Source organism: Coenobita brevimanus, chromosome 15 (assembly GCF_032717465.1).
Source record: "Coenobita brevimanus isolate Jiangsu-jjx chromosome 15, ASM3271746v2, whole genome shotgun sequence".
NCBI lineage: Eukaryota > Metazoa > Arthropoda > Malacostraca > Decapoda > Coenobitidae > Coenobita > Coenobita brevimanus.
In genome coordinates, this window is record NC_136968.1 from 17,258,520 (window position 1) to 17,275,669 (window position 17,150).

The 17,150-nt window shown below is 42.9% G+C and overlaps 1 protein-coding gene across 1 annotated transcript in view; it reads left to right on the forward strand.

The window, feature by feature from the left end:
- The window catches only part of LOC145390686 (sacsin-like), a 333,656-nt gene that overhangs the window by 56,244 nt on the left and 260,262 nt on the right, over positions 1–17,150 (forward strand). Inside the window, exon 3 of the mRNA XM_080265477.1 lies at positions 1,625–1,735. Coding sequence (XP_080121603.1) covers positions 1,625–1,735 — 111 coding nt within the window. The remainder of the gene's footprint in view (positions 1–1,624; positions 1,736–17,150) is intronic.

Consider the following 17,150-nt stretch of genomic DNA (forward strand, 5'->3'; position numbering starts at 1 on the left):
ATTGCCATTATAAACCCTATCAGTATTGGACACCATTTCTAAATGAAGTTGATTGGTAGTACCGGTAACTAGAGTAAGACATTGTATGTCAAATAAAGCTGAATGGTAGCAACAAGACTAAATCACATTGTATGCCAGTTAACCCATTCACTGCGTCAGTGTTTGTTTGCATGTACATTCCATGTGTGGCAGTTTTCAAATATTAAAAAAAATATATTAGAAAAAAAAATATCATTGTCAAAAGATAGAGAAAAAAATCCCGAGTTCAATGGTATATAACACAAGATAGCAAACAAAAAATTACCCCTAAAACAGGTCCGTAAAGTAATAAATATTCCCTGTGCGGTGGTGCCAGGCAAACGATGTGTTATGGTTGCACTGTGTCGTCAGTGTCAATCTTGTGCTAATCTTGCTATCAGATACGATGTAAATCAGCATCTGAACCATCACTGTCATCATCTAACAATGTGTCACTATCATCACTTCACTCATCCAGAGATTTCATCCAATATTTGCTTGGGCTTCTGCTAGCTTTGGCATGGAGAAGATTTCGTACCAATACTTTTGGCATTTTTTAAGTAACTCAGCTGAGTTCTGTTTCTCGTAAAAATGCATAATCTATGTTTGGCAATATTCTGTAGCGTGCCATGAGTTGCTAGCTGATTTATTTCGTGCCATTTCTGACTGCGGAATTTTTGAAAGCAGGAAATCATATATGATACAGCCGCAGTCAGATCCATTTGGACTCAGATATCATATGTGATAACAGCCGCAGTCAATGGGTTAAAGCTGAATGGTAGCAACAACAGTAAGTTGCAGTGAATGTCAGTTGAAAAATGATGATAACTATTTCACCCAGAGAATAGACATAGTTACAACTAGAAAAAAGGATATTTATATGTTGTATGTATATTCTGATGGTGCAGATTATTTAATAACAGACAGAGGTCATATTGTATATTGATGTTAATGATAATACTTAATATTATTATACTTGGTTTCTGTAATAAGAACAAACAGTAGTAATAGTAATAAGAGTAGTAGTATTAAAGAATCATTATAATGATAACGATAAAAGTACTTTTGATAGTAGTGGTTATGATATAAAGCAATTTCATAGTTTTTTTTTTTTTTTTTAATGCTAGGAAGAAGGAACCAAAGGCCATGAGCCCGCAGTAACAGTTCCCTCCAAGAGAAAAACAAAATACAACAGAAAGCCAAATTCAAGATCTGATGATTATAAAGATAAAATATTTAAAGAGTAGTGGATAAGGTAAAGCTGAATGGTAATGTCAGACATAAGCCTCAGTGGTTGTCAGTTAAATAAATCTGAATGGTAGCATCATGAGTAAGCCACAGTGGATATCTTTGGTTTGAAAGACTCCGTATGGTCCATTAGTTTGATTGACAGCCTTGCCACATGCCCAGGTTTGATCCCGAGAGGTGATTGGAGGTTTTTCAATAATGTAATGCCATCAGGGTAAGGCTGGTCATCTACCCTTAGATGTACTGAGCTACAGTAGCCTAGTCTTGGGGCCTGTACACCTCAGCAGGAGTATTGTGGGATTCAGTGTTTCTGTTTTTCCTGTCACAGTGCCATAATTAGTCTTATCTGTTTTATCAGGAATTGGTTCAGAATGCAGAGGATGCGGAAGCCACAAGGGTGGAAGTTGTACATGACCCCAGGACCCTTGATTTTCCCGATGCTCATGAGGATGTCATACGCTTTGTTAAGGTGAGCATGAGTTCTCTATAACACCTTTGCCCCTACTGTTATAGTGGTTAGAACATGCCATTTTGGAGCAATGACGTTTCATGGTTGCCGTCCCCAAAAGGCAACCAAGTTTCTGATCCTGTAATATCACCAATGAGAAGGAGGTCATCAACCCTTAAGTGTACTGGACTACAGCAATGTAATCTTGTATAAGGCCCCAACACCTTAAAAGGGAGTTGTGCTACCCCAGTCTGTTTGATGAGCAGATCCATCAACTGCAGGCAAGCAACTGCCCCTGCAGGGCATATGTAGTGAACTGATGTTTCCAAGCAGCTTAGAAGGGTTAGTGTGGAGGTTTGGTTCCTTTGTGGATGTCATATCTGTCTCCATCCAGTTAACAGGGGCACCATGGTAGGCTCCACATCACCCAATTATTTGGCTATGAGGTCACCACCCAGCATTATAAATGGTGTCCTGATTTACAGGAAACCATTTGACTTGTCACTCATTGTAGAGCCACCTGAAGTGGTTAGAGTAATAACTAGTTACAGGAGAGATGGGAATAATACGAAGAGAGGATGACAGATGGAGAAAAAGAATGATAACCATGAAGAAGTAGGCAGCACTACATCAGGTGAGTGGATGGTGGGTGGCCCCCCTACCACCATTAACCCCTGAAAGGGAGGCATCGGAATCTTTTGACCTACACTCAGGATGGGCATAATCAGTAGGTGCAATATGATGTGGGGTTTGTGGTGGGGGTTTGTGAGGTGGTGTGGGGGGGTGAGCTGGGTGGATTTGGGAAGTGGGGGGGTGTGGGGGATAGACTAGGGGTGGGGAGTGATGGGAGGGGGGTGATGTGGTGGGTAGAGGGTTAGGGGTGGTGGTGGGGGTTGAAGGGGTGGGAGTGGGAGGGAGGGGGGGATAGAAGATTTGGGATGGTGCGGGTAGAGGGTGGGGGATAGGCCTTGGGGGTGGTGGGGGTGTATGTGGAGGATTAGGGTGGGGAAGTTGGGGGTGGTGGGAGGGTGGGGGTTAGTGGTGGTAGGGAGCAGTGGGGAGGGTTTGGGGGCTGTGGAGGGAGTTGGAGGGCCTCTGGGGGTTTAGGGGTGGGAGGGTGAGGGCAATGGAGTGGGGGGTGGGTGTGGTGGTATGGGGGGAGGGGTGGGGGTGGGGGGATAGGGTGACGGGACAGCATATGCAGACACCTGCCTTTTTGGCCCCAGTACCCTTGGACAGCATATTCGGACACCCGTCTTTCAGGGGTCAAAAGGGGGTAAGATTGGATAGGCTGGTGCCATTTGCCAGGCAAATGATGGTCTTGTTGATTTTATTATCTCAGTTATGTTCAGTTTAGTATCTAATATAAATGTAAATTAGGAAGAGCAATACTGCACACATATTCCAAATTCTCATTTAACCCCTCCAGGCCACTGACATGCCTTATTACAGTCTATTCTTCCTATCTGTTATAATATTCGTGTTTGTATTTTATTTATAATATCTGGTGATGAAGTTTAAGTAAAACTCTATATAACCACTCCAGTTCTAGAAGTCTATCCTAAGGAAATAGAATCATATGGAGATAGCAGGAGTGAAATAAAAAAATTGTCACTGGATTTATGGGCATAATCCTAATAATTTTCAGTACTATGATGATTTTGTTCTTGCCCCCATCTGATAATTATATTCTTTTTATGGATACTTTTTCAAGCTGAATGGCTTAGAGATAGCCTTCATTAGCTTCCTGAGGGCCAAGGTGCAAACTTGATATGTCATCATGCAGTAAGACAAAGGCTGTATTTTTGTCATATGACACTTCATAGCATGTCTTCCTTTTCAGTGTATTGTATTTAGTATATTCTGTCTATCTACAGACAGATGCCTTAATCCTGTGAGGGGTGGCCACATGCAAATCGCCTCCATGTTGCCCTGTCCTCTGTCATTTTGCTGCCATCCTGCCCCCTTACACCCTTGATCCTCATATACCTCTCTACTTCATCCCTCCATCTCATTCTCCCTCCCCCCCTGCACCTCACTCACATAATCTCATAGTTAATCTCTCATTCCATCCCCCCTACATGGCCAGACCACCTCAGTGAATTTCTGACACTTTTCATCACGTCCATATCCACACCACAATGTTCCTTTTCCTTTTGTATAATACGCCTTGATATTTTATGTTGCTTATATCTTATTAACCCCATGAATACAGTAATATATTTTGTATATATACAGTATATATATATATATACTGTACACTCAACCTCCTGCTATTGCATGTTCAGCTATCGTGGTTATCTGGTATCACACACACATCAAATGCACAACCATACATGCTATCACGCACCCCAAGACCGCTATCACGCATCATGTTTGAAGCACCCGTGTTGTGAACACCGCACCGGATTGGTGCAACTCATCTGCATATGCCACAGAGCACTCCCGCTGGTGATTGGCTGAAGCTCCCTAACCGCCCTGCCACTTCAGTTGAATGCGTTAGCTCTCTGCCGACAGTGAAAGAGGAATTCCTTACACATTTTTTTGTGTGTGTGTGATATAATGGCTGACAGACTGCACAAAAAAACACCCACCATCGCCGATGATACCACGGGCATTTGGAATTCATCTGGATGGATTCCTGCCAAGAATAAGACGGGCCAAACAGTGTGACCAAAACCCAGGCGACTCGACAGAGAATATATAATACTATGGCATTGAACATTTAGCCTAACGCTGAATACTTATTAGTATTTTAGAATAAATATCAATTGTTTTGAAACCCTTATAAAGAGTTAATATTTCTTATACCGAGAAAACTGTGATGTCATAAAGTAATCACGTGTTTACAACTGAGATGGGGCTCTGACAACAGCGTGAGAAGCATGTCCTTTACCAAGGATACGAGGAGCGTGTGTGATAGTGTCCAAGTTTTGTTCCACTTAAATCTTCCCCGGCCATTCCTGATATGAGGTACCATGTGATACCCCCTTTAGCTGTGGACACTAAAGAAATCATGGAGACAGCCAAAGAAATCTGGCAGCAACTAAGCCACTCCCAAGCCTCAGAACCCTTCAAACCACCCAAGCCTTCCTTAATCCTTATCAAAAGTTTCATGGCCTTTTATGATGTTTATTTATTCATTATAATGTTCTTATTAATACAATAATGCTTTATTTCATGTTGGAGGTGAGATTGGCTGCAAATTGTAGGCATAAAGTGGTTAAAAGTTAGAGAAATGGGCCACTGAAAAACCAATTAGAAATTTTCCCATTGATTGTTCAGTTCAGTTATTGCGAATTCAGCTATCGCGCGCATTTACTGTAACCAATTAGGTGCGATAGCAGGGCGTTCAGTATATATATATATATATATATATATATATATATATATACAGTATATATATATATATATATTACGCCTTGATATTTTATGTTGCTTATATCTCATTAACCCCTTGAATACAGTAATATATTTTGTGTATTGTGAACAGTGAGGATATTAAAGACACATGAAGAGAGCATTATAGCCGGTTGTTGAATGAAGAGTTTGACTGGGACAGGGAAGGTTTGGAGCCAGCAGATCCAGTGTTTGGCCCTTGGCCTTTGATTGATGCTGCAACTGTGAGTGAGGCAATAGGCAGGATGAAGGAGGGGAAGGCAGCAGGTGTGTCTGGGTTGACTGCCGAAATGTTGAAGGCTTCAGGAGATATAGGGGTGAGGTTAGTCACTAACACGATAAATATGATTATTTATCATTGTGTTGTCCCAGATGATTGGCTGAAGAGTGTAATTATAAATGTGTATAAAGGGAAGGGTGATGCCCTGGAAAGAGGAAATTATAGAGGTATAAAGCTTTTAGATCAGATAATGAAGGTAATGGAGAGAGTTTTAGAAGGTATGATTAGAGAAAGAGTGAATATTGATGAGATGCAGTTTGGGTTTATGCCAGGTAGGGGGACCACTGATGCCATATTCATTGTTCGACAGCTTCAGGAAAAATATATTGGTAGGAGAAGGGATCTGTGTTTTCTTTTTGTTGATTTGGAAAAAGCCTTTGACAGAGTCCCTAGAGAGGTGGTGAAGTGGGCATTGAGAAAGCTTGGCTTGGAGGAGTGGCTGGTTAGAGTGGTTATGGCTATGTATGTGGGTGTTTGCACCTAGGTAAGAGTGAATGGAGATTTGAGTGATGAGTTTTCTGTGAATGCTGGTGTGCATCAGGGGTCAGTTTTGAGGCCCATGTTGTTTATCGTGGTACCTGAAACCCTCTCACGTGACTTTAGAAACGGACTCCTGTGGGAGATGTTGTATGCTGATGATTTGGTGTTGATTGCAGAGAACGAAAGGGAAGTGGAGGAAAGGTTTAGGAAGTGGAGAGATGGTATGGGGCACAAGGGCTTAAGGGTAAATGCAGATAAAACAAAAGTGATGATATCTAGGGTTGGTGGCGGTACTGTCAAAGATGAGGGAGAGTGGCCATGTGCAGTTTGCCACAAGGGCGTGGGAAGTAATTCTATCCTGTGCAGTGTTTGTGATAAATGGGTGCACAAGAGATGTAGTGGTATCAGAGGTAGACTGTGAGATAATGCTGATTTTATGTGTACGGTATGTTGGGGAGAGCAGATGGAGATTGTCAGGCATGAAAGGATTGAACTTGCTGGTGAATCTCATGAGTGTGTGGAAGAGTTTTGTTATTTGGGAGACATGTTGTGTGCTGGAGGTGGGGCTGGAGCTAGCTCTGTGGCTAGGGTGAGAAGTGGTTGGAAGAAGTTCAGGGAGCTATTGCCTCTTCTGACATTGAGAGGACTCTCCCTACGTGCTAAGGGGTCTTTGTATGCAGCATGTGTTAGGAGTGTAATGCTGTGTGGTAGTGAGACCTGGGCAGTAAAGGGGGAGGATATTCGCAGGCTCAGACATACAGAAATGACAATGATTAGGTGGATGTGTCGTGTGTCCCTGCGTGCAAGGTCCGGGGGGGCTGGGTGTACGATGGAAGAGTTGAGAGGTAGGATGGGACTGGAGTGTATTGGTGTTGTGATGAGAAGAGGTAGATTGAGATGGTTTGGACATGAGAGGATGGGGGATGATAATTGGGTGAGGAAGGTGGGAAGTGTTAATATTTAGGGTGGGGTTATGAGAGGTAGACCAAGAAAGACATGGGACGAGGTCATTAAGTGTGACTTCAGGGTTAAGGGATTGAACAGGGAGGTTGCAATGGATTGTGCAGTGTGGAGAGCCGCCATTAGGTGACCAAGGCCGACGCATGCAAGCATGTTGGAGCCTTTAAAAATGAAATGAAAACGATGATATCTATCTGTTTATCTATCTATCTGTTGCCAGATGCCTCAATCCGGTTAGGGATGGCCACAAACAAATCGCCTCCAAGTCGCCCTGTCCCCCGCCATTTCACTGCCCTGCTCCCAACTCACACCCCCCTTTCTCATATACCTCTCCACCCCATCCCTCCATCTCATCCTCAGCCTCCCCCTCGCTCTTCCCCCCCTTCACCTCACTCACATACACTCTCTTCGTCAGTCTCTCACCCTCCATCCTCTCCACATGGCCAAACCATCTCATTGTATTCCTCCTAATGCTTCCTATCACATCCACATCCACACCACAACGCTCCTTTATATCCTCATTTGTCAGCCTGTCTCTTCATGTGACCCCACAGGCTCCTCTTAAGTAACGCATTTCCACTGCTCTCACTCTTGACTTGTGTCCTTCCAGCAACGTCCAAGCTTCACTTCCATACGTTAGAGTTGGTATCACAATACTGTCATCTAGTAACTTTTTCACTTCCATGCTCACTTCCCGGCTTCTTATCACTGCTTTCAAAGAACCAGCAACCTTTCTTCCCTGCTGTACCCTTTCAAAGCACTTCACCCTCCAAACCTCCATCCTTACTCATCACACTACCCAAGTACTTAAATGTACTCACATTTTCCAATTCCTCACTATCCAAGCTCGCTGTACATTAACTGACTTCACATCTCTCAAAGACCATCACTTTACTCTTCCCTACATTCATCTTTAGTTTCCACTTCTCACAGACTCTCCCAAACTCATCCACCAAGCCTTGCAGCTCTCCTTCGTCTACACTCAACAACACAGTATCATCTGCAAACAACAGTACAGGCAGTTTCCAAACATTACTCTCTCTCACCAGGGCCACTCTGACATCCACTATCCTACCTTGTACCTCTTTTATTACCCCATCCATGTACAGATTGAACCACCATGGAGACATGACACATCCCTGTTTCAACTCAACCTGCAAAGAGAAAAATTCACTCAGTTCACCATCCACACGCGCTGCAGCCTTCGCACCATCATACATACTCTTCACAGCATTCAACAACTTACCATCTACTCCATATATTCTTAATACTTTCCACAATCCTTGTCTATCCACCATGTCATAAGCTTTCTCCAAAGTCATGTAAGCCGCATACAGCTTCTTTCCCTTCTCTAGAAACTTTTACACTAAAGATCTAGGAATGAATATCTGATCTACACAACCTCTTCCCTTACAAAAGCCTCTCTGTTCTTCTACTAATTCATCTGTTCTTTCTCTAACTCTAAATAAGTATCCTACCATACACTTTTCCTATTATACTAAGAAGACAAATGCCCTTGTGATTACCACACACTTCTTTTTCCCCTTCTCCATTATGCAAGGGAATAATTATACCTGACTTCCAATCCTCCGGGACTCTACCTTCCTCCCAGGCCAATCTGCACATTTTCCACATCCATTCTACTACTATCTCTCCCCCATGCTTCAGCATTTCACCACACACTCCATCAATTCCTGGGGCTTTCCGCAATTTAACTTTCTTCATTGCTTCCACAACTTAAATCCTACTGATTTCTTCCTGTCTTCTCACCTCCCTCCTTCTTCCAGCCATTCCCCAGCCACTTATAGAAACTTTTCCACTAAAGATCTAAGAATGAATATCTGATCTACACAACCTCTTCCGTTACTAAAGCCCCCCTGTTCTTCTCCAACTAATTCCTCTGTTCTTTCTCTAACTCTGTCAATAAGTATCCTACCATACACTTTTCCTATTATACTAAGAAGTCAAATGCCCGTATAATTACCACACACTTCTTTTTCCCCTTTTCCTTTGTACAAGGGAATTATTATACCTGACTTCCAATCCTCCGGGACTCTTCCTTCCACCCAGGCCAATCTGCACATTTTCCACATCTGTTCTACTACTATCTCTCCCCCATGCTTCAGCATTTCACCACACACTCCATCAGTTTCTGGGGCTTTCCCCAATTTAACTTTCTTCATTGCCTCCACAACTTCTATCCTACTGATTTCTTCCTTTCTTCACACCTCCCTCCTTCTCCAATCCATTCCTCAGCCAATTATACTTGCATTACTTCCATCCTCTATATTCAACAATTCTTTAAAGTGTTCTCTCCATTTTCTCCCTTCTCCACTAGTAATCTACCATTTTTATCTTTAACTCCCCTTCTAACTTCACTTCCACCCTGTCTTACTCTTTTCACCATCTTTCCAGAACATTTTCTTACAGTCCCTCCACTTTACACTCAAATTCCTTCCAAATTCCTCATCCACTCTCTTCTTACTCTCTCTTACTAATATTTTCACTTTCCCTCTTATATATATATATATATATATATATATATATATATATATATATATATATATCTATATATATATATATATATATATATATATATATATATATATATATATATATATCTATATATATATATATATATATATATATATATATATATATATGTTATATATATGAGGAGTAGACTGTAGCACAAGTCGAGCCGGGTAGTACTCCCAAGGTGGATGGAAAGCTGATGACTGGGAGAGCTGAAGCTCCCGTTTCATCAGCCCTCGGGACCTATTCCTGACCATCCCCCTTTGCTGGACTTTTTCAGTGTCTCAGTAACACAGAGAGTAGGCCAGCATGCTCTCCAATACAAGTTTCTCTAAGTATCTACACCAAACTACATGCACAGCACACACTACACTTTCATTTCCAAAATTTAAAAGCAAAATTATGGTATCTGAACACCCAGCCTCGGAGTCCTCGGGGGGGGGGGGACCATAATGCCCCCACCTTCCGACCCTCTCCCGATGACAACTTGAGCTGCCTGGAACCACTGTCTGACTCACTTCTTCTTCATTTCTGCAACATTCGTGGCCTTTCCTCTAACTTTCGCTCTGTTGAGCACCACCTCTCCTCCTCTAAACCTCACCTTCTCTTTCTAACTGAGACTCAGCTGTCTGAGTCAACTGACAGCAAACCCTTTTCTGTACCCTACCACTTTCTCTATACTCATTTCAAAGCCAAAGGTGGCTGTTGTGTATCTATATGCAACGACTTATCTTGCTCTCGTGTTCTTGAACTTGATTCTTCTGAATTCTCTACACTCTGGCTTCAGCTATCTTGTCATTCTCTGACTAAATATATCTGTGCTGTTTACATATCCCTTAATTCTACTGACTCAAAAATTCCTTGACTATCTTACTTCTATGATGGAACACATTCTGTCCATTTTTCCTTTCTCTGAAATCTCCATTTTAGGAGATTTCAATGTTCACCACCACCTTTGGCTCTCCTCTCCTTTCACTGATCCACCTGGTGAACAAGCCTACACCTTTTCTATCCTTAATGACCTAGATTAGCTTGTACAGCACCCTACCCATATCCCTGACTGCCTTGGAGAGAGCTCCAACATACTTGATCTCTTCCATACAACTAATCTTTCTGCTTACACTGTTAATCTTTTCTCTCCTTTGGGCTCCTCTGATCACAACCTTATCACCTTAACCTGTCCTATCGCTCCGGTACGGCCTGTGGACCCTCCAAAGAAATGTCGTCTGTGGCACTTTGAGCTGCGAATTGGGAGGCCCTTAGGCAGTACTTCATTGATTTTTCCCTGGAATGGTTATTGCTTCCATGGCCGGGAGCCATCTGAGTGTGCCTCGCGCATTACGGAGGTTATTCTCTCGGGCATGGAAACATACATTCCTTTCTCATAACCTCTGACTAATGCAAGAAAGCCTTGGTTTAATCACGCATGTTCTAATGCTGTCCGCAACAAGGAGAGGGCCTATAAAAGGTACCAGACCCAACCCAACCCTTTATCACATCTTGCTATTGTTTCTGCTCGGAATCGTGCTAAGTCTGTTCTTCACTCTGCTAAAGATAATTTTATCCGTGCTAAATGCTCTCAACTCTCCAACTCGAATTCTTCCCGCTCCTTACTGGCGCCTTACCAAAAACCTTTCTAACTACTTTACCTCATCATTTTTCCCTTCTCTTTTGTACTCTGATGGTTCGGTAGCTATCTCTTCTACTGATAAAGGATTTCTCATTGCTCAGACTTTCTCCTCCAATTCCACCTTAGACGATTCCGGTGCTGTTCCTCATTCACTTCCCCCGTCTGACTTCCTCATGGCTGACGTAAAAATTTTTTCAGCTGATTTATTTTCTGCCATCACAGGCCTCAATACTAACAAGGCATATGGGCCTAATGGAGTCCCTCCTGTTGTTTTCAAGAACTGTGCTTTTGTGCTTACACCCTGCCTAGGCAAATTCTTTCACATTTGTCTTTCAACTTGTACCTTTCCTTGTTGCTGGAAGTTTGCTCTCATTCAGTCAGTCCCAAAGAAGGGTGACCATTCCCAACCCTGTAACTATCGTCCCATTGCTTTAACATCTTGTATTTCAAAAGTTTTCGAGTCAGTTCTTAATAGAGAAATTTTGAAGCTTCTTTCGCATCACAATCTTCTTTCTGATTGTCAGTATGGGTTCCGTCAGGGACGCTCCACTGGCGATCTTCTCACCTACCTTTCAGACTCTTGGTCATCCTCCTTTCAGGACTTTGGCGAGAGCTTTGCCATTGCACTTGACATCTCAAAGACTTTCGACCAAGTCTGGCACAAATCTTTAATTTCCGAACCGCCCTCTTACAGTTTCTAGCCTTCTATCTGTGTCTTCATCTCTAGCTTCCTTTCTGGTCGTTCTATAGCCACTGTTGTAGACGGCCATCATTCTTCTCCTAGATCTATCAACAGTGGTGTTCCTCAGGGCTCTGTCCTATCACCAACTCTCTTCCTTTTGTTCATCAATGACCTGCTGTACATCTAACCCTATCGACTCGTACGCTGATGACTCCACCCTTCACCTTTCCGTCCGGTTCCCGCAACGTCCATCTCAGCAGTTACTTCAACAAACAAGGGATGAGGCTATGGCACCCCTAATGTCTGACTTGGCTCGTATCTCTGACTGGGGTAAAAATATTCTTGTTGTTTTTAGTTAATCAAAGACAGTTCTTACACCTATCAACCCAACAAAATCTTCCACAGATATACCCACTAATATTTGATAATACTCAGCTTAATCCTGCATCATCGTTGAACATGCTTGGGGTTTCATTCACTTGGGACTTATCTTGGAAAGATCATATTACATCTCTTGTAAAATCTGCTTCCAAGAGATTGGGTGTGCTAAGCCGACTCCCTTCCTTCTTTACCCCTGGACAATTGTTGACTCTATACAGGGGTTTGATCTACCCCTGTGTGGAGTACAACTCGCATGTGTGGGTAGGTTCTCCACATACATCTCTTCTCAATAGGGTGGAGTCATAGGCTTTTCGTCTCATTAACTTTCCTCCTCTTACTGACTCCCTTCAACCTCTCTCTCTTCGCTGCACTGTTGCATCTTTATCTCTTTTCTATCGCTACTTCAATGGTCAGTGCTACTCTGAACTGTCTGCATGCATTCCTCCACCTCTACGACGGGCGCATAGCACCCATCTAGCAACAAACTCTCATCCCTTTTCTGTCCAACTCTCTAATGCAAGAGTTAACCGTTACTCCCAGTTCTTCATTTATGGAACAAGTCAACTCTGGAACTGTCTCCCTCTGTCTGTATTTCCTGCTTCCTGTGATCTCCAGTCTTTCAAATGCAGTGTGTCCAGGCATCTCAAAATGATCGGATCTTGAATTTGGCTCTCTCTTGTATTTTGTTCTTCTCTTGGAAGGAACAGGTTTTGTGGGCTCGTGGCCTTTGGTTCCTTCTTCCTGACATTAAAATATATATATATATTTTTATTATGTATACTAATATATACAGTATACAGTAAATCCATCCATCCATCATCAAATCTTATGTTGCCCCATGAGGAGCGTAAGTGCCCGGGGCTAGGCAAGTTGGTCCTTATATTTAAGTTGAGAGTGACCAACTTCACTCATCCAAGTGGCAATACGTGAGCAGTAAACCCGAACCATCCCTTGGATATAAACCTACTCAGGGGCAATCTGATTGGAGCTCTTTAATTACCCACTAAACCACCAGGCTCCAAAATTTGGTTACAAGGTTACCACCCAGCACATAGTAAATGATTTCCTGGTGTGCAGGAAACCATTTGACTTGTCACTCACTGTAGAGTCACCCATAGGCAAAAGAAGAGGAAAGAATGAAGGAAATAAAGGCAGAAGAGTGTAAAGTCACCCATAGGCTGAAGGAAGAGTAAAGAATGAAGGAAGTAAAGACAGAAGAGGAAGGAAGGAAGGAAGAGAAAGAAAGGACAGTCACCCAAGGGCAGTACTACATCAAGTGAGTGGATGGTGAGCGCCCCCACCTACCACAATGTAAACTTCAATATAATGGACCTCAGTATACCAGAATTCGCTTTTATTGGACTGAGGAACCTACCAGACAAAGTTCATATACAGTATATTGGGACAAGTCCAGTACAGCCAGAAGCAGTCTGGACTGCCTGATTTCAATCCAGCTTGGGCAGGGGGATGGTGGAGGATGAGTATGTTTGGGAAGCTTGTCGTGACCATGATGATGGGCATTGGATGGGCATTGGGTGGTTGTCGTGACGTTGATGATCAGCGTTCTGTGGGCATTGGGTGGTTGTTGTGATCTTTATGAGCATTGGATGGGCATTGGGTGCTTGTCTTGACCTTGATGATGGGCACTGGATGGGCATTGGGTGGTTGTTGTGACCTTGATTATGGGCATTGGGTGGTTGTTATGACCTTGATGATGGATATTGGATGGGCATTGGAGTGGGTCAAGATCTTGAGACTGTAGACTGCTGCATATGAGTTGGATAACAAGTAATGAAGCAACGTTGTTAATGAAAAAAATAGTTGGTGTGATCTGGACCAGTGTGTGATATATCGGAAAAAGTCTTGGTTAACAGGACGAAGTCTGGATGTCACTTTTATTGGAATTTCACTTTTTTCGGAATGGCTTGGGCCGCTATTAGTTCATTATAGTGAGGTTTTACTGTGTGTGTGTGTGTGTGTGTGTATATATATATATATATATATATATATATATATATATATATATCTGTCTATCTATTGCCAGGTGCCTCAATCCCGTACGGGGTGGCCACAAACAAATCGCCTCCACGTCTCACTGTCCCCTGCCATTTCACTGCCCGGCTCCCAACTCACACCCCTGTCTCTCATATGCCTCTCCACCCCATCCCTCCATCTCATCCTCGGCCTCCTCCTCCCTCTCCCCCCCTCCACCTAACTCACATACACTCTCCTCATCAGTCTCTCACCCTCCATCCTCTCCACATGGACAAACCACCCCAGTGTATTCCTCCTAACGCTTCCTATCACATCCACATCCACACCACAACGCTTCTTTATATCCTCATTTGTCAACCTGTCTCTCCATGTGACTCCAAAGGCTCCTTTTAAATAACTAATTTCCAATGCTCTCACTCTTGATTTGTGTCCTTCCAACAACGTTCAAGCTTCACTTCCATACGTTAGAGTTGGTATCACAAAACTGTCATGTAGGATATTTTTCACTTCCATGCTCACTTCCCTGTTTCTTATTACTACTTTCAACGAACCAGCAACATATATCTATCTGTCTATCTATCTATCTATCTATCTAACTATATATATATATATATATATATATATATATATATATATATATATATACATACATATATATATATATAAATATATACAGTACCCTCGCGTCCAACACGTGTTAGTCCAGCACGATTCACGTCCAGCACGGAGAGCAAATAATTAGTATTATTTAATACGATTTAATTACTGCAGCACGAATGTGTTAGCATAACACGTACAGAGCTCCGAGAAGTGGGCGAAATCCGCAGAGTTCACCTCTAGCACAATCACCCCTGGTCCAACACGGTCATACTGGACATTCCCATGATGATGATAACCAGTGAAAACTTCTGATCAAGTAGCCTTCCCCGCCTGCTATCGTGACGTGATCGTGATGCCGCCCAATTAAAAACGCTTCTGCTGTTACGTGATGTTTTGTTTAAATTTCTCCCGCCACAGCGCCACTCAGTTGCATAATTTGCATTGGAAGGTGCTTTTTTCTTGCTGCATTTTCTGCCCTTGTTACTGCATTTTACCTTGCTCACGATGCCTAGGAAGCCTTCTGAGAACCCCAAGAAGTGTCGGCACCTCCCTCAGGCCACCAAGCTAGAAAGCATCGAGAGGAAGAAGAAAGGGGAGAGGAAAGTTGACATTGCCAAGGCCTACGACATGAATGAAGCCAACGTGAGGACCATAATAAAAAACCAAGACAAGATCCTGGCTGCAGTGAAGGCTTACAGAGTGCTAGGACAGGCAGAAGCAGGACCTTCCATGGCTGTGGACGAAGATAGTGATTCTGAGTGTGATTTCGAAGGATTTATGAGGGAGGTTGAGGAGGAGCAGCAGCCATTACCCACTAGTGATGCCAGCAGCCATCCTCTGGGGACCCAGTAGGACTACCTACAGCCTTGGATACCACCTTCCATTCCCAGCAAGTCCACCAACACTATCCTAAAAGGTTAGTTATCATTCATAGCACAGTACCATTTATTATAATTACAATAGTACCAATATATGTATAGGTATATGGTAGGTATTTAGGGTGACTTTTCCTAGGGTTGCTGACATAATTCATTTATATATATATATATATATATATATATATATATATATATATATATATATATATATATATATGTATGTATGTATGACAGAACACAAGAATAAGTTTCAAAGCAAGCCTGAGGACAAGAAATCACCCAGGGGGATGAGGATGGGTTCATGGAATGTGGGAAGTTTGAGGGGAAGAGCAGGGGAAGTCGTTGAGGCATTCAGTATGTGGTGGGTGGATGTGGCATGTTTGCAAGAAGTCCAGTACAGGGGTTGATCAGCCAGAAAGATTGTTGGGAGAGACTGTTTCTATAAGTTGTTTCAGCAGGGGGGGACAGACGGATATGGGGGTGTTGGTGTGATGGTTGTGGAGAAATGAGTGGAATATGCTATGAATGTTATAAAATTAAGCGATAGGATATTGGTAGTGAAAATTCTATTCAGTAGGAAGATAGTTGCAGTTATATTGACATATGCTCCACAGGCAGGATTGGATGAAGCAGAGAAAGATAGATTTTGGGATGATTTAATACATGTAGTAGGTTGTATGGGGGATGATGAGATAGTAGTTTTGGGAGGGGACTTAAATGGTCATGTAGGTGAAGCAGCACAAGGTTATGAAGGAATACATGAGGGATGTGCGTATGGTATAAGCAATGTGGTAGGGGAAAGGATACTCGAGTTTGGGGAGGCAACGAACATGATTGTGTGCAACACATATTTTAAGAAACAAGAGAGTAGGTTAATTAGTATGAGTCTGGGGGAAGTAGCAGTCAGATAGATTATTTTCTGGTTAGGAGGGCTGATAGGAGGTTATTGAGGGATGTTAAAGTTATAGGAAGTGAGGAGTGTGTGCAGCAGCACAAACTATTGATTTGTGATATGGTGCTTAACCCCTTAAACGCGGATCGTCTCGTTTGCGACGCTCGGCAAAAAGGACATAACGGCGGATCGTCGCATTTGCGATTCTAGTAAATTTTGAATAACCGCGGGCAAGCAGGCTCCAGCTGGTATTGTCTATCAGTACCACCACCCTTTAGCTACAACTAGCATACTTTACCTTTGTACTACTGACCTCAGTTGTTGCCAAGTATCGTGTTTTCCCCCCGTCCCCCCCCCACCACAGCCCGGCCAGCCTGGCTGTGATACATGGAAGCGCTCTGAGCGCTCAGAACTGTAAATCTGCGCTCTCCTCTCACAAGCAGTTTATGCTAATAGGAAACGCTTGTTTCCCCAGTTGTAACACTAGCTTTTTTTCTCACGGTTTGCCCCTGTTTAGCGTCAGTTTACTGCAGGCTTTCAAAGTGACATTATGGTGAGTTCTAGCTCTTCCCAGTCAGTGCAAGCGGCCGACAGGAACGAGAATAAAGTAGCGGGCATAAGGCAGAATAAAAAGCACGCCGTGGTGATCTTTTGGGAAGTAATATGATTGAAAATAATGTAGTATACATTTTTTTAGCTGTGAAAATGGAAATGTTTGTTGAGT